This window comes from Somniosus microcephalus, chromosome 12 (assembly GCF_052327205.1).
Source record: "Somniosus microcephalus isolate GS21.2 chromosome 12, FLI_Smic_1.0, whole genome shotgun sequence".
Classification (NCBI taxonomy): domain Eukaryota; kingdom Metazoa; phylum Chordata; class Chondrichthyes; order Squaliformes; family Somniosidae; genus Somniosus; species Somniosus microcephalus.
In genome coordinates, this window is record NC_140998.1 from 210957032 (window position 1) to 210980720 (window position 23689).

The following is a 23689-nucleotide window of genomic DNA, read 5'->3' on the forward strand; positions in this document are numbered from 1 at the left end:
ACCTGTCCAAATCATGCTGTTGGTTCACTCTGCCCTTCGTATCATTGGCTTCAGGTCAGCTTGCCATAAATGTATTGGTAAATCACTCAGTATTGCACAGGGGAAGAGTGTGAGCATCCGTATTAGGACTGCCCCACCACATCCCACAGTTTCAATGAGGAAGTAAGAATTTGCAGTTAAATAGCAATTTACAACTTCTCAGGTGGCCATCTGTCTCCGAGCGGATTTGTTTTTTATTCGTTCGCGGGATGTGGGCGTCGCTGGCGAGGCCAGCATTTATTGCCCATCCCTAATTGCCCTTGAGAAGGTGATGGTGAGCCGCCTTCTTGAACCGCTGCAGTCCGTGCAGCGAAGGTGCTCCCACAGTGCTGTTAGGGAGTGGCAACACCTTAGAATTTCTCGTCCGTTCACAGTCGCCATTCACTTCAACACCAACTCACATTTATATAGCGCCTTTAACACAGTAAAACGTCCCAAGGTGCTTCACAGGAGCGATTATCACACAGAATTTGACACCGAGCCACATAAGGAGATATTAGGACAGGCGATCAAAAGCTTGGTCGAAGAGGTCGGTTTTAAGGAGCGTCTTGAAGGAGAGAGAGAGGCGGAGAGGTTTAGGGAGGGAACTCCAGAGCTCGGTGCACCAGGCGGCTGAAGGCACGGCCGCCAATGGTGGAGCGATGGAAATCAAGGGGAAGCGCAAGAGGCCGGAATTGGAGGAGCGCAGAGATCTCAGAGGGTTGGAGGGGCTGGAGGAGGTTACAGAGATAGGGAGGGTTGTAGGAGGTTACTGAGATAGGGAGGGTTGTAGGGGCTGGAGGAGGTTACAGAGATAGGGAGGGTTGTAGGGGCTGGAGGAGGTTACAGAGATAGGGAGGGTTGTAGGGGCTGGAGGAGGTTACAGAGATAGGGAGGGTTGTAGGGGGCTGGAGGATGTTACAGAGATAGGGAGGGTTGTAGGGGGCTGGGGGAGGTTACAGAGAAAGGGAGGGTTGTAGGGGCTGGAGGAGGTTACAGAGATAGGGAGGGTTGTAGGGGGCTGGAGGAGGTTACAGAGATAGGGAGGGTTGTAGGGGCTGGAGGGGGTTACAGAGATAGGGAGGGTTGTAGGGGGTTAGAGGAGGTTACAGGGATAGGGAGGGTTGTAGATGCTGGAGGAGGTTACAGAGATAGGGAGGGTTGTAGGGGCTGGAGGAGGTTACAGAGATAGGGAGGGTTGTAGGGGCTGGAGGAGATTACAGAGATAGGGAGGGGTGTAGGCCTGGAAGCGGTTACAGAGATAGGGAGGGTTGTAGGGGCTGGAGGGGGTTACAGAGATAGGGAGGGTTGTAGGGGCTGGAGGAGGTTACAGAAATAGGGAGGGGCGTAGGCCTGGAAGCGGTTACAGAGATAGGGAGGGTTGTAGGGGCTGGAGGAGGTTACAGAGATAGGGAGGGTTGTAGGGGCTGGAGGGGGTTACAGAGATAGGGAGGGTTGTAGGGGCTGGAGGAGGTTACAGAAATAGGGAGGGGTGTAGGCCTGGAAGCGGTTACAGAGATAGGGAGGGTTGTAGGGGCTGGAGGAGGTTACAGAGATAGGGAGGGTTGTAGGGGGCTGGAGGAGGTTACAGAGATAGGGAGGGGTGTAGGCCTGGAAGCGGTTACAGAGATAGGGAGGGTTGTAGGGGCTGGAGGAGATTACAGAGATAGCGAGGGGTGTAGGCCTGGAAGCGGTTACAGAGATAGGGAGGGTTGTAGGGGCTGGAGGAGGTTACAGAGATAGGGAGGGGTGTAGGCCTGGAAGCGGTTACAGAGATAGGGAGGGTTGTAGGGGCTGGAGGAGGTTACAGAGATAGGGAGAGGGGGCGAGGAGGCAATGGATGGATTTGAACACAAGGTTGGGAATTTTAAAATTGAGGTATTGCTGGACCGGGAGCCAATGTAGGTCTATTAGCACAACGGGTGATGGGTGAACGGGAGTTAGGACACGGGGCAGCAGAGTTTTGGAGGAGCTCATGTTTACCGAGGGTGGAAGGTGGGAGGTCCCCAGGAGAGCGCGGAATAGTCGGGTCTGGAGGTGACAAAGGCACGGATGGGTGTTCCAGCAGCAGATGAGCTGAGGCAGAGGCCGTCTCAAGAATAAAGCAGAACCCTAAAGCCTCCAAAAAGAGAAAGCGTTGGAACAGCAAGGGGTCAGGGCCACTTCTGATCAGCTATTAACTATTACAAACTCTGTCCAGAACTTGCTTCATTGTTCTATCACCGTGACAGTGAGGTCGATAACCAAAAACACCAGGTGAGCCTACAGGGGAGGTTTTTTTTCAGGTCACGTTTCTACCTGGCTGCGTATTATTTTATTGATATATTAGTGTCTGGGCTGCCAGGCCTTATCATCATGAAAGTTGGAAATGCTCGCTGCGGTTCCGTTTGCTCTTTGCTTCACTTCAATTGACCCATGGTGGCCAATGATTGGATACGATTGCAGGGAGTGTTTGTTCACCCACGAATCAATGTTCCCATTATGAAAACGCCCACAGGCTTGTGCTGGGATATTAAGCTGCAGAAGGTTCCTCACCACACACTTGACACCAGAAGACAATGCAAGCTCACGTCTTTCTGCTGCTGGCCCTCTCGGGAGGCTCCTTGGGTGAGTGCTACTCTTCACTAATCTCCGGTAACCGAGTGACGCGGATTGCGAGCTCTGATATTGAAGGGGATTCACAGTCCGCTGAACTTCAGTCCCTTCCCTGCTGATCAATCAGTGTTTTCACGTTGTGACTGAGGGAGGGAGCAGGCTCCTCACCACAGCCCAGTCACCTCAGGCGGGAAACGATTGCTTCTCTGATTCAATCAGCATCGCAGAATTCTTCCTCTTCCAATCACTGACTTTATCTGGTGAGATAGAAAGAAAGAAATTGCATTTCCGTAGCGCCCTTTCCTTTTGAGAACAGGAAACCATGGGGTAGAGATTCCACTTTCGGCACAACTGGCGACCCAGCCACAAATTGCCGTCTTAAGAGAGGGTGCAGAAAAGATTGACGAGAATGGTCCCAGGGATGAGGGACTTCAGTTACGTAGAGAGACTGGAGAAGCTGGGGTTGTTCTCCTTGGAGCAGAGAAGGTTGAGAGGATCATGAGGGGTCTGGACAGAGTAGATAGAGAGAAACTGTTCCCATTGGCGGAAGGGTCGAGAACCAGAGGACACAGATTTAAGGTGATTGGCAGAAGATCCGAAGACGACATGAGGAAACGCTTTTTTTTTAACGCAGCGAGTGGTTAGGATCTGGAATGCTCTGTCTGAGAGGGTGGTGGAGGCAGATTCAATCGTGGCTTTCAAAAGGGAATTGGAGAAGAACCTGAAGGAAAATAATTTTCAGGGCTACGGGGAAAGGGTGGGGGAGTGGGACTAGCTGAAGTGTTCTTGCAGAGAGCTGGCATGGGCTCAACGGGCCGAATGGCTTCCTTCTGTGCTGTAACCATTCTCTGATTCTAAAATTGCACCCACTTTGAAAAATGTTTTATTTTCTCGAGTTTCCACTCAAACTCTTTTGCAGATCACTGAACGCAAAAACTCCCATGAACCGGCGCATCGGGCAGCGTTCTAAAATGTAATTTTTTTTTTACAAAAGATGTGTTTTTAGAAATATTCCATCATCTGTCAAAGAGTGCTAACTTGGAGCAGTTTCATTAATACAGCTGTGAGGGCAGACGGGACCTCGGTTTAACTTCCATTCCTGCGACAGTGCAGCACTCCCCACCCAGTACCACACTCCGGAGCGCAGAGATCTCGTGGGGGGGGGTTGTAGGAGGTTACAGAAATGGGGGGAGGGGGCGAGGAGGCCATGGAGAGATTTGTAAAACCAAGGATGAGAAGTTTAAAATCGAGACGTGACCGCAAACAGGAACCAGTGTAGGTCGGCAAGCACAGGGAGCGATGAGTGAACGGGACTTGGAGCGAGTTAAGATATGGGGACAGCGGATGAGCACAAGTTTAATATAAGGAGGACGTTGGGAGCTCGGCCAGGAGAGCATTGGATGGGTCAAGGCTGGAGGTAACAAAGGCATGGATGAGGGTTTCAGCAGCAGATGAGCTGAAGTAGGGCCGAACTCTGGCGATGTTTCGAGGTGGAAGTAGGCGGTCTTGGTCACGGAACGGATATGTGGTCGGAAACTCGTTCTTGGGGTCAAACACAACACCATGGTTGGCAGCGGTCAGGCTCAGCTTCGACCAGTTGCCAGGGAGAGGGATGGAAACGATAGCCAGGAAACGTGGCCCTTGAAAGAAGGCTGAGGGGTGACCTAATAGAGGTCTTTAAAATTTTTGAAGAAGGGTTCGACCCGAAACGTCAACTCAAATTTCTGTCCACGGATGTTGCCTGACCTGCTGAGTTTTTCCAGCATTTTCTGTTATTTCTTTAAAATCATGAATGGTTTTGATAGAGTGGATAGAGAGAGAATGTTTCCACTTGTGGGGAAGAGCATAACTAGAGGCCGTCAATAGAAGATAGTCACCAAGAAATCCAATAGGGAATTCAGGAGAAACTTCTTTACCCAGAGAGTGGTGAGAATGGGGAACTCGCTACCACAGGGAGTGGTTGAAGTGAATAGTGTAGATGCATTTAAGGGGCAGTTAGATAAACATATGAGGGAGAAGGGAATTGAGGGTTACGCTGATAAGATTTAAATGAGGAAAGACGGGAGGAGGCTCGAGTGGAGCATAAACACTGGCATGGACTGGTTGGGCCGAATGGCCTGTTTCTGTGCCGTATATCCTGTGTAGTCCTATGAAACGGATTTTGTGGATTCTAGACCTAGAGAAGATGTTTCCACTTGTGGGGCGAGCTCGGCTAGGGGCCATCAATGTAAGAGAGTCACTAATAAACCCAATAGGGAATTCAGGAAAAACTCCTTTACCCAGAGAGTGGTGAGAATGGGGAACTCGCTACCACAGGGAGTGGTTGAGGCGAAGAGCAGAGATACATTTAAGGGGAAGCTGGATAAACGCATCAGGGAGAAAGGAATAGAAGGATATGGTGATGGGGTGAGATGAAGAGGGGTGCGAGGAGCCTGGTGTTGACGGGGTGAGATGAAGAGGGGTGCGAGGAGGCTGGTGTTGATGGGGTGAGATGAAGAGGGTGTGGGAGGAGGCTGGTGCTGATGGGGTGAGATGAAGAGGGGTGGGAGGAGGCTGGTGTCGATGGGGTGAGATGAAGGGGGTGCGAGGAGGCTGGTGTTGATGGGGTGAGATGGAGGGGTGGGAGGAGGTTGGTGTTGAGGGGTGAGATGAAGAGGGGTGGGAGGAGGTTGGTGTTGATGGGGTGAGATGAAGAGGGGTGGGAGAAGGCTGGTGTTGATGGAGTGAGATGAAGAGGGGTGGGAGGAGGCTGGTGTTGATGGGGTGAGATGAAGAGGGGTGGGAGGAGGCTGGTGTTGATACGGTGAGATGAAGAGGGGTGGGAGGAGGCTGGTGTTGATGGGGTGAGATGAAGAGGGGTGGGAGGAGGCTGGTGTTGATGGGGTGAGATGAAGAGAGGTGGAAGGAGGCTGGTGTGGATGGGGTGAGATGAAGAGGGCTGGGAGGAGGCTGGTGTTGATGGGGTGAGATGAAGAGGGGTGGGAGGAGGCTGGTGTAGATGGGGTGAGATGAAGAGGGCTGGGAGGAGGCTGGTGTTGATGGGGTGAGAGGAAGAGGGCTGGGAGGAGGCTGCTGTTGACGGGGTGAGATGAAAAGGGGTGGGAGGAGGCTGGTATGGTTGGGGTGAGATGAAGAGGGGTGGGAGGAGGCTGGTGTTGATGGGCTGAGATGAAGAGGGGTGGGAGGAGGCTGGTGTTGATGGGCTGAGATGAAGAGGGGTGGGAGGAGGCTGGTGTTGATGGGGTGAGATGAAGAGAGGTGGAAGGAGGCTGGTGTGGATGGGGTGAGATGAAGAGAGGTGGGAGGAGGCTGGTGGTGATGGGGTGAGATGAAGAGGGGTGGGAGGAGGCTGGGGTTGACGGGGTGCGATGAAGAGGGGTGGGAGGAGGCTGGTGTTGATGGGGTGAGGTGAAGAGGGGTGGGAGGAGGCTGGTATTGATGGTGAGATGAGGGGTGGGAGGAGGCTGGTATTGATGGTGAGATGAGGGGTGGGAGGAGGCTGGTGTTGATGGGGTGAGATGAAGGGGGGTGGGAGGGGGCTGGTGTTGATGGGCTGAGATGAAGAGGGGTGGGAGGAGGCTGGTGTTGATGGGGGGAGATGAAGAGGGGTGGGAGGAGGCTGGTGTTGATGGGGTGAGATGAAGAGGGGTGGGAGGAGGCTGGTGTTGATGGGGTGAGATGAAGAGGGGTGGGAGGAGGCTGGTGTTGATGGGGTGAGATGAAGAGGGGTGGGAGGAGGCTGGTGGTGATGGGGTGAGATGAAGAGGGGTGGGAGGAGGCTGGTGTTGATGGGGTGAGATGAAGAGGGGTGGGAGGAGGCTGGTGGTGATGGGGTGAGATGAAGGGGGGTGGGAGGAGGCTGGTGTTGATGGGGTGAGATGAAGAGTGGTGGGAGGAGGCTGGTGTTGATGGGGGGAGATGAAGAGGGGTGGGAGGAGGCTGGTGTTGATGGGGTGAGATGAAGAGGGGTGGGAGGAGGCTGGTGTTGGTGGGTTGAGATGAAGGGGGGTGGGAGGAGGCTGGTGTTGATGGGGTGAGATGAAGAGGGGTGGGAGGAGGCTGGTGTTGATGGGGTGAGATGAAGGGGGGTGGGAGGAATCTCGGGTGGAGCAGAAACACCGGCACGGACCAGTTGGGCCAAATGGCCTGTTTCCGTGCCTTAAATACTTTGCGGATGATTTGTGATCCTAAATTGCTCAGGTATGACGTCTCTTTCTCTTCCAGCCCTGATCTGCCGTCTGATAGAGGGAAAACTGAAGCAAATCGATGCCGGGAATGGGCAAGTCTTCGGAGTGAATGATGATGGTGTGGGAGACTACGGTCTCCCGCGTAAAGAAATAGGCAACACAGCGAGCTACAAGGAATAGGTCTTTACTCCAACTCTCACAATACAGTACTGAATTCTTGAAGCCCGCGAACCTGTGATGACTCACGGATTGGTCACCTGCTGGAACCTGATTGGTTTTCCTTCTCTCAGCAGCAGGCAAGTCTGAACGTGCCTTATTCCTCTCAGCTTGCAACTGTCTTGCGGGGGGAGGGGAATACAGCAGTTAAAAGGGGATTATACAGGTTTATCTACATACACACAGTGTTTCCCCAATGTGGCAATGCCACATACGCCCCCCGAGAATCCTCGTTAACTGTAAAAGTCAGTCTCTGCGGAGGTTTAACCAAGCGACCGTAGCGGCTGTAGTAGCCATCTGGCGTGTGAGGAGGGCTGTCTGGGAGGTCGGCCGGTTGATTCGTCGGCTGGTCTGGCGGCTGGTCTGCCGGTGGGCTGGCTGGACAGGCTGCCGGCGAAGGTGGGGCGGCGGCCGGGAAGTAAGGTTCTGGCGTGTCTTGGTCCTCTTCTGGGGCCGCCGCCAACGCAGGAGGTCTGCCCCGCCGTGGGGGAAGAGCCGGCCGAAACGGGAAGCTGAGGTCCAGGTGCGCCGGTTTGAGGCGGTCTACTGAAATAAGGTCAGGCTTCCCGCCGACGTCGATAAGAAAAGATTTGTCCCCCGTCTCCAATACTGGGAAGGGGCCGGTGTATGGTGCCTGCAGCGGGCCTCTGTGCGCGTCCCGGCGCACGAAGACGAACTCCGCATGTCGTAAGTCTCGAGGCACGTAGGACGGCTGCGGGCCGTGTTGCGAAGTGGGCACTGGACGGAATTGCTGGGCCGCGTCCTGGTGCAGGGAAAGCTGTCTGGCAGCCGACCACGGCTCCGTTGTTAGGGGGAGGAAGTCGCCTGGTACTCTGAGCGTTTGGCCGTAGACCATCTCGGCCGCGGAGGAGCAGAGGTCCTCTTTGGGCGCGGTGCGCAATCCCAGGAGAACCCAGGGTAGTTTGTTGATCCAGCTGGTGTCGGCCAGGCTGGCGCGGAGGGAGGCTTTCAAAGAACAATGAAAGCGCTCGCAAAGCCCGTTGGCCTGCGGGTGGTAGGCTGTTTTCCTGTGCAACTTGGTGCCGAGGCCGGCGGTGATGGCATTCCACAAGTGGGAGGTGAACTGGGGGCCTCTGTCCGAGGATATGTCGGTCGGCACGCCGAACCGGGCCACCCATGTCGAGACGAATGCTCGTGCGACGTCGGTCGTGGTGGTGGAGGCGAGGGGACCCACCTCGGGCCATCTGGTGGTGCGGTCGACGATCGTGAGCAGGTGTGTAAAACCGTGCGATGGCGGCAAGGGGCCTACCAGATCGACGTGGACGTGGTCGAAACGCCTCTCGGGCACCTCAAAACACTCCAATGGCGCCTTGGTGTGCTGCTGGGCCTTAGCGCACTGACACGCCACGCATGTGTTGGTCCAGTCTCTCACATCCTTGTGGAGTCCAGGCCAGATGAACTTGGCGGACATAAGTTTCTGAGACGCACGCATCCCTGGATGTGAGAGGCCGTGGATGATGTCGAAAACTCGCTTGCGCCAGGCGGATGGGATGACCGGCCTCGGCGAGGGGACTGAGATGTCGCACAGGAGGGTTGTGCCGGCTGCGTGGAAGTGGATGTCGGCCAGGGTGAGGCTGGTAGTTGACGTCCTGAGGGCCTGGATCTCCGCGTCGGCGGCCTGGTCTCTCGCCATGCTGACGTAGTCGACGCCCAGGTGCACTGCGTGGAGCGAGGGTCTTGAGAGGCAGTCAGCCACCAAATTGTCCTTGCCGGCGACGTGGCGGATGTCCATGGTGAACTCCGAGATGAAGTTGAGTTGGTGCTGTTGGCGCGCAGACCAGGGTTCGGTTACTTTGGCCATGGCGAAAGTGAGCGGCTTGTGGTCCACGAATGCAGTTAACGGCCGGCCTTCCAGGAGGAAACGGAAGTGCCGGATTGCCAGGAACAGGGCCAGGAGCTCTCTGTCGAACGTGCTGTAGGCCTGCTCGTTCTTGCGCAGCTGTCGGCTGAAAAATGCCAGTGGCTGCCACGCGCCTTCGACCCACTGTTGCTGGACGGCGCCGACAGCGTAATCCGAGGCGTCCATGGTGAGGGCAGCCTTGGCGCCCGGGATGGGGTGGGCCAGTAGTGTGGCGTTGGCCAAGGCGCTTTTGGTCTGGTGGAAGGCTGTCGCCATCTCGCTGGACCAGGTGAGTTGCTCTTTGCCCGTTTTGCCCCTGGTGGCTTCGTAGAGGGGGCGCATGAGTGCGGCGGCCTTGGGCACAAACTGGTGATAGAAATTGACCATCCCCAAAAATTCCTGCAGCACCTTGACCGAGGTGGGCTGGGGAAATTCCACCACCGCCTGCACCTTGGAAGGTAGGGGAATGGCTCGCCTTGGCGAGATTCTGTGGCCGAGAAAGTCAATTTGGGCTGCTCCGAACTGGCATTTGGCCAGGTTGACGATTAGCCCGTGTTGGCTGAGGCGCTGGAAAAGGGAGCGCAAATGCGCGATGTGCTCGGCCTTGCTGGTGCTGGCCACAAGGATATCGTCCAGATAGACGAACAGGAAGCTCAGGTCCCGTAGAACGGAGTCCATGAGCCGTTGGAAGGCCTGTGCGGCGTTCTTAAGCCCGAAGGGCATACGCAGGAACTCGAACAGTCCGAAGGGGGTGATGACCGCCGTCTTCTGGACGTCTGCGTGGTGGACGGGGACCTGATGGTAGCCGCGAATCAGGTCGACCTTGGAAAAGACGGACTTTCCTGCTAGGTGTGCCGAGAAGTCTTGGATGTGCGGAATGGGGTATCTATCAGGCGTGGTGGCGTCGTTGAGCCATCTGTAGTCGCCGCAGGGGCGCCAGCCACTGCCCGGCTTGGGCACAATGGGGAGGGGGGGGACCAGGGGCTGTTCGAGTGGCGGATGATGCCCAGTTTTTCCATCGTGGCGAATTCTTCCTTGGCCACCGCCATCTTGGCTGGGTCCAGGCATCTGGCTCGAGTGAACACTGGTGGTCCCGTAGTGGCGATGTGGTGATCGACCCCATGCTTGGCTGCCGCGGCTGAGAAGGTCGGTTGTGTGAGCCTCGGGAAATCTGCGAGGAGGTGGGCGTAGTCGTCATGCGCCGGGGTGGAGCAGGACCCAACGAGGGCCGGGCTGTTGCTCTGCTAGCAGGCCAGTGAAGCGAAAGTTGCTGCGTCGATCAGGCGCCTGTCGCGGACGTCGACCAGGAGTCCGTGGGCGCAAAGAAAATCGGTGCCCAGCAAGGGATGTGCCACCGAGGCCGTCACGAAATCCCACGTAAATCGCTGGCTGTTGAAACAAACCTCAGCCCGTCACTTTCCGAAAGTTGCGATGGCTGCGCCATTTGCCGCCACGAGGGGTGGGCTGCTGCGGCCTGCCTGGATGTCGAGCTGGGAGGCAGGAATTATGCTGCATTGAGCTCCGGTGTCGCAAAGGAATCTGCGCCCTGAAAGAGAGTCGGTTATGTACAGCAGTTTACCTGCGGTGCCGATGACCATCGTGGCGGCGGGGGTGCGGTCGAGCGGGCCTAGGCGGCGGCGCGGGGCTGGTGTGTTGGGCCGGGCAGCCATCTTGGTTTGATCAAAAGAGCAGGGTGCTCTGCAGCGTTGGGCCTTGTGGCCGAAACGCGCGTGGTAGTAGCATAGTTCTGCGGCCTGGCGTGGCGGCGTGCGCTCGGTGGTGTCGGGGAGCCTTGCGGCTGCACAGCTGAGTTGGGCAACGGCGAAGACTTTGTCCGCGGCGGCTGCCAGTTGTACGCAGTCCGTGATCGGGGACCCCGCGAGGGCAGTCTGTACCTGCTGAGGAAGCAGGCTGAGGAAAAGGGCCCTAAACAAGAAGCACTGCGGTTGAGCCTAGGAGCGCAAGCATCCGGCTCATCAACTGGGTCGGGGTAGAATCGCCGAGGCCTGATAGTGAGAGAAGCCTGCGGGCCCTCTCCTCCCTGGACAGGCCGTAAGCCTGCAGCAAGCGGCCCTTAATGGTTGAGTACTTGCCGGTCTGTGGTGGGTTCCCCAGCAGGTCGAGAACTTCGGCGGCGGTAGAGCTTGCTAGTGCTGAGACTACGTGGAGGTACCTTTCTTCATCGTCTTGAACCCTGCGAAGGGTGAATTGAGCCTCCGAGTGCGCGAACCAAGCTAGTGCTTGGTGTTCCCAGAAGGTGGGGAGCTTCAAGGACGCGGCGCCGGCCGACATCAGGCTGCTGCTGGTTGCCATCGGGTCGTTGCTGGCCTCTGTAGGGCTGCGTGAGTCGGGGGCTTCGGCCGCCGACATTCAGGGTCACCAATGTGGGAGACTACGGTCTCCCGCGTAAAGAAATAGGCAACACAGCGAGCTACAAGAAATAGGTCTTTACTCCAACTCTCACAATACAGTACTGAATTCGTGAAGCCCGCGAACCTGTGATGACTCACAGATTGGTCACCTGCTGGAACCTGATTGGTTTTCCTTCTCTCAGCAGCAGGCAAGTCTGAACGTGCCTTATTCCTCTCAGCTTGCAACTGTCTTGCGGGGGGAGGGGAATACAGCAGTTAAAAGGGGATTATACAGGTTTATCTACATACGCACAGTGTTTCCCCAACGGAATGATTTACACCAGACACGGAGACACCTGGCAGGTCGTTCCTGGGCATCTTGCGCATGTGACCGTGGGCCCCGCTGGAGTTTGGGGAGTCGATGACCATCACTCTGTTTATAGAATGCTGGGCGGATCCTGGGCGATCATGACTGGTAAGGAAACCCAACATCTGGAAGTTACTGAGATCCAATGAACAAAATAGATCTTTTATATTTGCATTTCCCATCGCCAACATATATTTTTCTTTTTACGAAGCCACTGTTTCTTTTGAGTACACGTCGCTTGGGGTGAGGCACAATGGTGCAAGATGGTTTCTTGGCTTGGGAGCAATGTGGGTTTAAGGGAAATATTGGTGTCAGAGTTCAGTAGGGCTGGAGGTGAGCATAAGAGCTAGGAGCAGGAGTCGGCCACACGGCCCCTCCAGCCTGCTCCGTCTTTCAATAAGATCATGGCTGATCCTCCACCTCAACTCCACCTTCCCGCACTATTCCCATATCCTTTGATTCCCTGGAGTCTAAAAATCTATCGTTCTCGGCCTTGAATATACTCAATGACTGAGCATCCACAGCCCTCTGGGGCAGAGAATTCCAATGATTCACCACCCTCTGAGTGAAGAAATTCCTCCTCATCTCAGTCCTAAATGGCCGAGCCCTTATCCTGAGACTGTGACCCCTGGTTCTAGACTCTTCATCCAGGGGTAAACATCCTCTCAGCATCTACCCTGTCAATCCCCCTCAGAATCTTGTACATTTCAATGAGATAAGATTCTTATAATAGAAATTGTGTTTTTGATTCCAAAGTCTAAATCGTTAATGTCGGACTGAGATGAGGAGAAATTTGCTCACTCAGAGGGTGGTGAATCTTTGGAATTCTCTACCCCAGAGGGCTCAGTCATTGAGTATATTCAAATCAGAGATCGATAGATTTTTGGATATTAAGGGAATCAAGGGATATGGAGATCGGGCGGGAAAGTGGAGAAGAGGTAGAAGATCAGCCATGATCTCATTAAATGGCAGAGCAGGCTCGAAGGACCGAATGGCCAACTCCTGATCCTATTTCTTATGTTCGTACGTTCTTGCTGTACAACATGGAACGGCCAGGAGCAGAAGCTGTCAGGGCTGTTACATAGAAACATAGAAGATAGGAGCAGGAGTAGGCTATTCGGCCCCTCGAGCCTGCTCCGCCATTCAATGCGCTCATGGCTGATCATCCAAATTCAGTACCCGGTCCTTGCTTTCTCGCCATACCCCTTGGTCCCTTTAGCCTTAAGAAATATATCCAACTCCTTCTTGAATATATTTAATGAATTGGCCTCTACTGCCTTCTGTGGTAGAGAATTCCACAGGTTCACCACTCTCTGGGTGAAGAAATTCCTCCTCATTTCTGTCCTAAAAGGCCTACCCCTTATCCTTAGACTGTGACCCCTGGTTCTGGATTCCCCGACCATCAGGAACATCCTCCCTGCATCTAGTCTGTCCAGTCCTGCCAGAATTTTATAAGTTTCAATGAGATCCCCTCTCATTCTTCTAAACTCCAGCGAGTACAAGCCCAATCGTCCCAATCTCTCCTCATACATCATTCCTGCCATCCCAGGTATCAGCCTGGTGAATCTTCGCTGAACTCCTTCCATGGCAAGAATATCCTTCCTCAGATAAAGCGACCAAAGCTGCACACAATACTCAAGGTGCGGTCTCACCAAGGCCCTGTACAACTGTAGCAAGACATCCTTGTTCCTGTACTCAAACCCTCTCGCTATGAAGGCCAACATACCATTTGCCTTCTTAACCGCCTGCTGCACCTGCATGCTTACCTTCAGCGACTGGTGCACAAGGTCACCCAGGTCTCGTTGCACTTCCCCTTCTCCCAATCTATTGCCATTCAGATAATAATCTGCCTTCCTGTTTTTGCCACCAAAATGGATAACCTCACATTTATCCACGTTATATTGCATCTGCCACACTTCTGCCCAATCACCCAACCTGTCCAAATCATGCTGTTGGTTCACTCTGCCCTTCGTATCATTGGCTTCAGGTCAGCTTGCCATAAATGTATTGGTAAATCACTCAGTATTGCACAGGGGAAGAGTGTGAGCATCCGTATTAGGACTGCCCCACCACATCCCACAGTTTCAATGAGGAAGTAAGAATTTGCAGTTAAATAGCAATTTACAACTTCTCAGGTGGCCATCTGTCTCCGAGCGGATTTGTTTTTTATTCGTTCGCGGGATGTGGGCGTCGCTGGCGAGGCCAGCATTTATTGCCCATCCCTAATTGCCCTTGAGAAGGTGATGGTGAGCCGCCTTCTTGAACCGCTGCAGTCCGTGCAGCGAAGGTGCTCCCACAGTGCTGTTAGGGAGTGGCAACACCTTAGAATTTCTCGTCCGTTCACAGTCGCCATTCACTTCAACACCAACTCACATTTATGTAGCGCCTTTAACACAGTAAAACGTCCCAAGGTGCTTCACAGGAGCGATTATCACACAGAATTTGACACCGAGCCACATAAGGAGATATTAGGACAGGCGATCAAAAGCTTGGTCGAAGAGGTCGGTTTTAAGGAGCGTCTTGAAGGAGAGAGAGAGGCGGAGAGGTTTAGGGAGGGAACTCCAGAGCTCGGTGCACCAGGCGGCTGAAGGCACGGCCGCCAATGGTGGAGCGATGGAAATCAAGGGGAAGCGCAAGAGGCCGGAATTGGAGGAGCGCAGAGATCTCAGAGGGTTGGAGGGGCTGGAGGAGGTTACAGAGATAGGGAGGGTTGTAGGAGGTTACTGAGATAGGGAGGGTTGTAGGGGCTGGAGGAGGTTACAGAGATAGGGAGGGTTGTAGGGGCTGGAGGAGGTTACAGAGATAGGGAGGGTTGTAGGGGCTGGAGGAGGTTACAGAGATAGGGAGGGTTGTAGGGGGCTGGAGGATGTTACAGAGATAGGGAGGGTTGTAGGGGGCTGGGGGAGGTTACAGAGAAAGGGAGGGTTGTAGGGGCTGGAGGAGGTTACAGAGATAGGGAGGGTTGTAGGGGGCTGGAGGGGGTTACAGAGATAGGGAGGGTTGTAGGGGGTTAGAGGAGGTTACAGGGATAGGGAGGGTTGTAGATGCTGGAGGAGGTTACAGAGATAGGGAGGGTTGTAGGGGCTGGAGGAGGTTACAGAGATAGGGAGGGTTGTAGGGGCTGGAGGAGATTACAGAGATAGGGAGGGGTGTAGGCCTGGAAGCGGTTACAGAGATAGGGAGGGTTGTAGGGGCTGGAGGGGGTTACAGAGATAGGGAGGGTTGTAGGGGCTGGAGGAGGTTACAGAAATAGGGAGGGGTGTAGGCCTGGAAGCGGTTACAGAGATAGGGAGGGTTGTAGGGGCTGGAGGAGGTTACAGAGATAGGGAGGGTTGTAGGGGCTGGAGGGGGTTACAGAGATAGGGAGGGTTGTAGGGGCTGGAGGAGGTTACAGAAATAGGGAGGGGTGTAGGCCTGGAAGCGGTTACAGAGATAGGGAGGGTTGTAGGGGCTGGAGGAGGTTACAGAGATAGGGAGGGTTGTAGGGGGCTGGAGGAGGTTACAGAGATAGGGAGGGGTGTAGGCCTGGAAGCGGTTACAGAGATAGGGAGGGTTGTAGGGGCTGGAGGAGGTTACAGAGATAGGGAGGGGTGTAGGCCTGGAAGCGGTTACAGAGATAGGGAGGGTTGTAGGGGCTGGAGGAGGTTACAGAGATAGGGAGAGGGGGCGAGGAGGCAATGGATGGATTTGAACACAAGGTTGGGAATTTTAAAATTGAGGTATTGCTGGACCGGGAGCCAATGTAGGTCTATTAGCACAACGGGTGATGGGTGAACGGGAGTTAGGACACGGGGCAGCAGAGTTTTGGAGGAGCTCATGTTTACCGAGGGTGGAAGGTGGGAGGTCCCCAGGAGAGCGCGGAATAGTCGGGTCTGGAGGTGACAAAGGCACGGATGGGTGTTCCAGCAGCAGATGAGCTGAGGCAGAGGCCGTCTCAAGAATAAAGCAGAACCCTAAAGCCTCCAAAAAGAGAAAGCGTTGGAACAGCAAGGGGTCAGGGCCACTTCTGATCAGCTATTAACTATTACAAACTCTGTCCAGAACTTGCTTCATTGTTCTATCACCGTGACAGTGAGGTCGATAACCAAAAACACCAGGTGAGCCTACAGGGGAGGTTTTTTTTCAGGTCACGTTTCTACCTGGCTGCGTATTATTTTATTGATATATTAGTGTCTGGGCTGCCAGGCCTTATCATCATGAAAGTTGGAAATGCTCGCTGCGGTTCCGTTTGCTCTTTGCTTCACTTCAATTGACCCATGGTGGCCAATGATTGGATACGATTGCAGGGAGTGTTTGTTCACCCACGAATCAATGTTCCCATTATGAAAACGCCCACAGGCTTGTGCTGGGATATTAAGCTGCAGAAGGTTCCTCACCACACACTTGACACCAGAAGACAATGCAAGCTCACGTCTTTCTGCTGCTGGCCCTCTCGGGAGGCTCCTTGGGTGAGTGCTACTCTTCACTAATCTCCGGTAACCGAGTGACGCGGATTGCGAGCTCTGATATTGAAGGGGATTCACAGTCCGCTGAACTTCAGTCCCTTCCCTGCTGATCAATCAGTGTTTTCACGTTGTGACTGAGGGAGGGAGCAGGCTCCTCACCACAGCCCAGTCACCTCAGGCGGGAAACGATTGCTTCTCTGATTCAATCAGCATCGCAGAATTCTTCCTCTTCCAATCACTGACTTTATCTGGTGAGATAGAAAGAAAGAAATTGCATTTCCGTAGCGCCCTTTCCTTTTGAGAACAGGAAACCATGGGGTAGAGATTCCACTTTCGGCACAACTGGCGACCCAGCCACAAATTGCCGTCTTAAGAGAGGGTGCAGAAAAGATTGACGAGAATGGTCCCAGGGATGAGGGACTTCAGTTACGTAGAGAGACTGGAGAAGCTGGGGTTGTTCTCCTTGGAGCAGAGAAGGTTGAGAGGATCATGAGGGGTCTGGACAGAGTAGATAGAGAGAAACTGTTCCCATTGGCGGAAGGGTCGAGAACCAGAGGACACAGATTTAAGGTGATTGGCAGAAGATCCGAAGACGACATGAGGAAACGCTTTTTTTTTAACGCAGCGAGTGGTTAGGATCTGGAATGCTCTGTCTGAGAGGGTGGTGGAGGCAGATTCAATCGTGGCTTTCAAAAGGGAATTGGAGAAGAACCTGAAGGAAAATAATTTTCAGGGCTACGGGGAAAGGGTGGGGGAGTGGGACTAGCTGAAGTGTTCTTGCAGAGAGCTGGCACGGGCTCAACGGGCCGAATGGCCTCCTTCTGTGCTGTAACCATTCTCTGATTCTAAAATTGCACCCACTTTGAAAAATGTTTTATTTTCTCGAGTTTCCACTCAAACTCTTTTGCAGATCACTGAACGCAAAAACTCCCATGAACCGGCGCATCGGGCAGCGTTCTAAAATGTAATTTTTTTTTTACAAAAGATGTGTTTTTAGAAATATTCCATCATCTGTCAAAGAGTGCTAACTTGGAGCAGTTTCATTAATACAGCTGTGAGGGCAGACGGGACCTCGGTTTAACTTCCATTCCTGCGACAGTGCAGCACTCCCCACCCAGTACCACACTCCGGAGCGCAGAGATCTCGTGGGGGGGGGTTGTAGGAGGTTACAGAAATGGGGGGAGGGGGCGAGGAGGCCATGGAGAGATTTGTAAAACCAAGGATGAGAAGTTTAAAATCGAGACGTGACCGCAAACAGGAACCAGTGTAGGTCGGCAAGCACAGGGAGCGATGAGTGAACGGGACTTGGAGCGAGTTAAGATATGGGGACAGCGGATGAGCACAAGTTTAATATAAGGAGGACGTTGGGAGCTCGGCCAGGAGAGCATTGGATGGGTCAAGGCTGGAGGTAACAAAGGCATGGATGAGGGTTTCAGCAGCAGATGAGCTGAAGTAGGGCCGAACTCTGGCGATGTTTCGAGGTGGAAGTAGGCGGTCTTGGTCACGGAACGGATATGTGGTCGGAAACTCGTTCTTGGGGTCAAACACAACACCATGGTTGGCAGCGGTCAGGCTCAGCTTCGACCAGTTGCCAGGGAGAGGGATGGAAACGATAGCCAGGAAACGTGGCCCTTGAAAGAAGGCTGAGGGGTGACCTAATAGAGGTCTTTAAAATTTTTGAAGAAGGGTTCGACCCGAAACGTCAACTCAAATTTCTGTCCACGGATGTTGCCTGACCTGCTGAGTTTTTCCAGCATTTTCTGTTATTTCTTTAAAATCATGAATGGTTTTGATAGAGTGGATAGAGAGAGAATGTTTCCACTTGTGGGGAAGAGCATAACTAGAGGCCGTCAATAGAAGATAGTCACCAAGAAATCCAATAGGGAATTCAGGAGAAACTTCTTTACCCAGAGAGTGGTGAGAATGGGGAACTCGCTACCACAGGGAGTGGTTGAAGTGAATAGTGTAGATGCATTTAAGGGGCAGTTAGATAAACATATGAGGGAGAAGGGAATAGAGGGTTACGCTGATAAGATTTAAATGAGGAAAGACGGGAGGAGGCTCGAGTGGAGCATAAACACTGGCATGGACTGGTTGGGCCGAATGGCCTGTTTCTGTGCCGTATATCCTGTGTAGTCCTATGAAACGGATTTTGTGGATTCTAGACCTAGAGAAGATGTTTCCACTTGTGGGGCGAGCTCGGCTAGGGGCCATCAATGTAAGAGAGTCACTAATAAACCCAATAGGGAATTCAGGAAAAACTCCTTTACCCAGAGAGTGGTGAGAATGGGGAACTCGCTACCACAGGGAGTGGTTGAGGCGAAGAGCAGAGATACATTTAAGGGGAAGCTGGATAAACGCATCAGGGAGAAAGGAATAGAAGGATATGGTGATGGGGTGAGATGAAGAGGGGTGCGAGGAGCCTGGTGTTGACGGGGTGAGATGAAGAGGGGTGCGAGGAGGCTGGTGTTGATGGGGTGAGATGAAGAGGGTGTGGGAGGAGGCTGGTGCTGATGGGGTGAGATGAAGAGGGGTGGGAGGAGGCTGGTGTCGATGGGGTGAGATGAAGGGGGTGCGAGGAGGCTGGTGTTGATGGGGTGAGATGGAGGGGTGGGAGGAGGTTGGTGTTGAGGGGTGAGATGAAGAGGGGTGGGAGGAGGTTGGTGTTGATGGGGTGAGATGAAGAGGGGTGGGAGAAGGCTGGTGTTGATGGAGTGAGATGAAGAGGGGTGGGAGGAGGCTGGTGTTGATGGGGTGAGATGAAGAGGGGTGGGAGGAGGCTGGTGTTGATACGGTGAGATGAAGAGGGGTGGGAGGAGGCTGGTGTTGATGGGGTGAGATGAAGAGGGGTGGGAGGAGGCTGGTGTTGATGGGGTGAGATGAAGAGAGGTGGAAGGAGGCTGGTGTGGATGGGGTGAGATGAAGAGGGCTGGGAGGAGGCTGGTGTTGATGGGGTGAGATGAAGAGGGGTGGGAGGAGGCTGGTGTAGATGGGGTGAGATGAAGAGGGCTGGGAGGAGGCTGGTGTTGATGGGGTGAGAGGAAGAGGGCTGGGAGGAGGCTGCTGTTGACGGGGTGAGATGAAAAGGGGTGGGAGGAGGCTGGTATGGTTGGGGTGAGATGAAGAGGGGTGGGAGGAGGCTGGTGTTGATGGGCTGAGATGAAGAGGGGTGGGAGGAGGCTGGTGTTGATGGGCTGAGATGAAGAGGGGTGGGAGGAGGCTGGTGTTGATGGGGTGAGATGAAGAGAGGTGGAAGGAGGCTGGTGTGGATGGGGTGAGATGAAGAGAGGTGGGAGGAGGCTGGTGGTGATGGGGTGAGATGAAGAGGGGTGGGAGGAGGCTGGGGTTGACGGGGTGCGATGAAGAGGGGTGGGAGGAGGCTGGTGTTGATGGGGTGAGGTGAAGAGGGGTGGGAGGAGGCTGGTATTGATGGTGAGATGAGGGGTGGGAGGAGGCTGGTGTTGATGGGGTGAGATGAAGAGGGGTGGGAGGAGGCTGGTGTGGATGGGTTGAGATGAAGAGGGGTGGGAGGAGGCTGGTGTTGATGGGTTGAGATGAAGAGGGGTGGGAGGAGGCTGGTGTTGATGGGGTGAGATGAAGAGGGGTGGGAGGAGGCTGGTGTTGATGGGGTGAGATGAAGAGGGGTGGGAGGAGGCTGGTGTTGATGGGGTGAGATGAAGAGGGGTGGGAGGAGGCTGGTGTTGATGGGGTGAGATGAAGAGGGGTGGGAGGAGGCTGGTGTTGATGGGGTGAGATGAAGAGGGGTGGGAGGAGGCTGGTGTTGATGGGGTGAGATGAAGAGGGGTGGGAGGAGGCTGGTGTTGATGGGGTGAGATGAAGAGGGGTGGGAGGAGGCTGGTGTTGATGGGGTGAGATGAAGAGGGGTGGGAGGAGGCTGGTGTTGATGGGGTGAGATGAAGAGGGGTGGGAGGAGGTTGGTGTTGATGGGGTGAGATGAAGAGGGGTGGGAGAAGGCTGGTGTTGATGGAGTGAGATGAAGAGGGGTGGGAGGAGGTTGGTGTTGATGGGGTGAGATGAAGAGGGGTGGGAGGAATCTCGGGTGGAGCACAACCACCGGCACGGACCAGTTGGGACGAATGGCCTGTTTCTGTGCCGTAAATACTTTGCGGATGATTTGTGATCCTAAATTGCTCAGGTAGGACGTCTCTTTCTCTTCCAGCCCTGGTCTGCCATCGAATGGAGGGAAATTTCAAGCAAATCGATGCTGGGAATGGGCAGGTCTTCGGAGTGAATGATGACGGAATGATTTACACCAGACACGGAGACACCTGGCAGGTCGTTCCCGGGAATCTTGCGCGTGTGACCGTGGGCCCCGCTGGAGTTTGGGGAGTCGATGACAATTACTCCGTTTATAGAATGCTGGGCGGATCCTGGGCGATCATGGCTGGTAAGGAAACCCAACATCTGGAAGTTACTGAGATCCAATGAACAAAATAGATCTTTTATATTTGCATTTCCAATCGCCAACTTATATTTTTCTTTTTACGAGGCCGCTGTTTCTTTTGAGTACACGTCGCTTGGGGTGAGGCACAATGGTGCAAGAGGGTTTCATGGCTTGGGAGCAATGTGGGTTTAAGAGAAATATTGGTGTCAGAGTTCAGTAGGGCTGGAGGTGAGCGTAAGAGCTAGGAGCAGGAGTCGGCCACACGACCCCTCCAGCCTGCTCCGTCTTTCAATAAGATCATGGCTGATCCTCCACCTCAACTCCACCTTCCCGCCCGATCCCCATATCCTTTGATTTCCCTAGATTCCAAAAGTCTATCGATCTCAGCCTTGAATATACTCAACGACTGAGCCTCCACAGCCCTCTGGGGCAGAGAATTCCAATGATTCACAACCCTCTGAGTGAAGAAATTCCTCATCTCAGTCCGAAATGGCCGACCCCTTATCCTGAGACTATGCCCCCTAGTTCTCGACTCTCCAGCCAGGGGGAAACAGCCTCTCAGCATCTACCCTGTCAATCCCCCTCAGAATCTCATACATTTCAATGAGATAAGATTCTTTCCCCATAGCCCTGCACATTTATTCCCTTCTAGTATTTATCTAATACCATTGAATCTGCTTCCACCGCCCTTTCAGGCAGCGCATTCCAGGTCACAACAACTCGCTGTGTACGAAAGATTCTCCCTCATCTCCCCTCTGGTTCTTTTGCCAAATATCTTCAATCTGTGTCCTCTGGTCACTAACCCGTCTGCCAGTGGAAACTCAAACAAAACCCGTCATGATTTTGAACACCTCAATTAAATCTCCCCTTAACCTTCTCTGCTCCAAGGAGAACAACCCCAGGTCATGACTTGATGTCCAACTTATTCTCTTTCTCAACAGGCCAGCTCAAGCAGATTGATGCCGGCGGAGATCGCATTGTGAGCGGAGTTAACATGTATGACAACATCTACTGTGTCAAACAGCATGAGGCGATTAATGCTGCCTCTTATGACAGCCCTGTCTACAACAATTTGGACGGTAGATTGAAATATTACTCCTGCGGGCCAGAAGGGTGCTGGGGGGTCAATTCAAACAATGACATCTATTTCCGATCTGGTGTGACCCCAAGTGAATGCGTTGGGACAAATTGGGTGCACGTCGCTGGCAAACTCGCAATGATCGAAGTTGGGACAGATGGGAGTGTCTACGGAGTAAATGCTGGTGGCCAGCTCTATCGCAGGTACGGTTCCAGGCTTCGCACAACATCTCGCACTTATACAGCACCTTTAATGCAGTAAAGTGCCCCAAGGCGCTTCACAGGAGAGTTAATCAGGAAAAATTATAACCCCGAGCCACATAAGGAGGGTTTAGGGCAGGTGACCAGAAGCTCGGTCAAAGAGGCCAGTTTTAAGGAGCGTCTTAGAGGGAGAGAGAGAGGCGGAGAGATTTAGGGAGGGAATTCCAGATCTCGGGGCCCAGGCGGCTGAAGGCACGGCCGCCAATGGTGGAGTGATGGCAAGAGGCCAGAATTAGATCACGGAGGGCGGTAGGGGCTGGAGGAGGTTACAGAGAGAGGGAGGAGGGGGTGAGGAGGCGATGGAGGGATTTGAACACAAGGATGAGAATGTTAAAAATGAGGTATTGCCAGACCGGGAGCCAATGTAGGTGAGCGAGCATAGGGGGGGGATGGGTGAATGGGACTCGGTGCGAGTTAGGACACGGGGCAGTGAGCACAGGGGGCGATGGGTGAGCGGGACTGGGTGCGAGTTAGGACACGGGGCAGTGAGCACAGGGGGCGATGGGTAAACGGGACTGGGTGCGAGTTAGGACACGGGGCAGTGAGCACAGGGGGCGATGGATGAACGGGACTGGGTGCGAGTTAGGACACAGGGCAGTGAGCACTGGGGGCGATGGGTGAACAGGACTCGGTGCGAATTCGGACACGGGGCAGTGAGCACGGGGCGATGGGTGAACGGGACTCGGTGCGAGTTAGGACACGGGGCAGTGAGCACAGGGGGCGATGGGTGAACGGGATTGGGTGTGAGTTAGGACACGGGGCAGTGAGCACAGGGGGCGATGGGTGAACGGGACTGGGTGGGAGTTAGGACACGGGGCAGTGAGCACAGGGGGCGATGGGTGAACGGGACTGGGTGCGAGTTAGGACAAGGGGCAGTGAGCACTGGGGGCGATGGGTGAACGGGACTCGGTGCGAATTCGGACACGGGGCAGTGAGCACAGGGGCGATGGGTGAACGGGACTCGGTGCGAGTTAGGACACGGGGCAGCGAGCACAGGGGGCGATGGGTGAACGGGACTCGTTGCGAGTTAGAACACGGGGCAGTGAGCACAGGGGGCGACGGGTGAACGGGACTCGGTGCGAGTTAGGACACGGGGCAGTGAGCACAGGGGGCGATGGGTGAACGGGACTTGGTGCGAGTTAGGACACGGGGCAGTGAGCACAGGGGGCGACGGGTGAATGGGACTCGGTGCGAGTTAGGACACGGGGCAGTGAGCACAGGGGGCGATGGGTGAACGGGACTCGGTGCGAGTTAGGACACGAGGCAGCAGAGTTTTGTTTACGGAGGGTGGAAGCTGGGCGGCCGGCTGGGAGAGCGTCTGGAACAGCGTTGTTGAATCTGGTGTTTTCATTTTACAGAGACGGGATCAGCAATAGTTCATCAACTGGGACAGTTTGGACCAACATGGACATCGGCGGCGGAATAGCGTTCAAGCACGTGACCACAGATCTGGGACAGCTCTGGCTGATTGCCAAAGACGGGGATCTCATTCAGTGCCAAAAGCTCAAAGAAGAAAGCATGATAGATAATCACTTCCAATAAAATCCATTGCATCAAAGATATGGATCACGTTGTCATTGTGAACATGCACTTGCTTTCTTTATATCTCTGTCGTCGGGTAATTTTTCAGACACTCACTCTGTCATGTGAACTCGGTCCAATTTTCACTTTGCTACTCTGTCACCAGCCTTTACAAACTCGGCTATTAACCTCAATGAGTGGCGATGTCGCTGGTTGGATTCCTGCTGGATGGAGAACGCGTGGTGAAGGTGTGCTGATTGTGGCGGGAGGAGACTCGCTGCAGTCCGTGTGGTGAAGGTACTCCCACAGTGCTGTTAGGGAGGGAGTTCCGGGATTTTGACCCAGCGACGATGAAGGAACGGCCGATATATTTCCAAGTCGGGAC

At 54.1% G+C, this 23689-nt stretch overlaps 1 protein-coding gene across 7 annotated transcripts; it reads left to right on the forward strand.

Annotated features, from left to right (window-relative positions):
• The first annotated feature begins 1843 nt into the window (after positions 1-1843).
• On the forward strand, positions 1844-23341 carry LOC147110004 (fish-egg lectin-like). 7 transcript variants are annotated; one of them, XM_086003997.1, is made up of 6 exons: positions 1844-2625; positions 6838-7096; positions 16951-17004; positions 20221-20448; positions 21387-21726; positions 23142-23341. In XM_086003997.1, the coding sequence occupies exons 4-6, from the start codon at positions 20238-20240 to the stop codon at positions 23323-23325; spliced, it is 735 nt and encodes a 244-aa protein (XP_085860123.1). In that variant the 5' UTR covers positions 1844-2625; positions 6838-7096; positions 16951-17004; positions 20221-20237; the 3' UTR covers positions 23326-23341. The 7 variants fall into 7 exon arrangements, with proteins under 7 accessions (XP_085860123.1, XP_085860125.1, XP_085860122.1 ...); XM_086003996.1 differs by lacking the exon at positions 1844-2625 and adding an exon at positions 3408-3586; XM_086003999.1 differs by lacking the exons at positions 1844-2625; positions 16951-17004 and adding an exon at positions 3407-3586.
• The last annotated feature ends 348 nt before the right edge of the window (positions 23342-23689 follow it).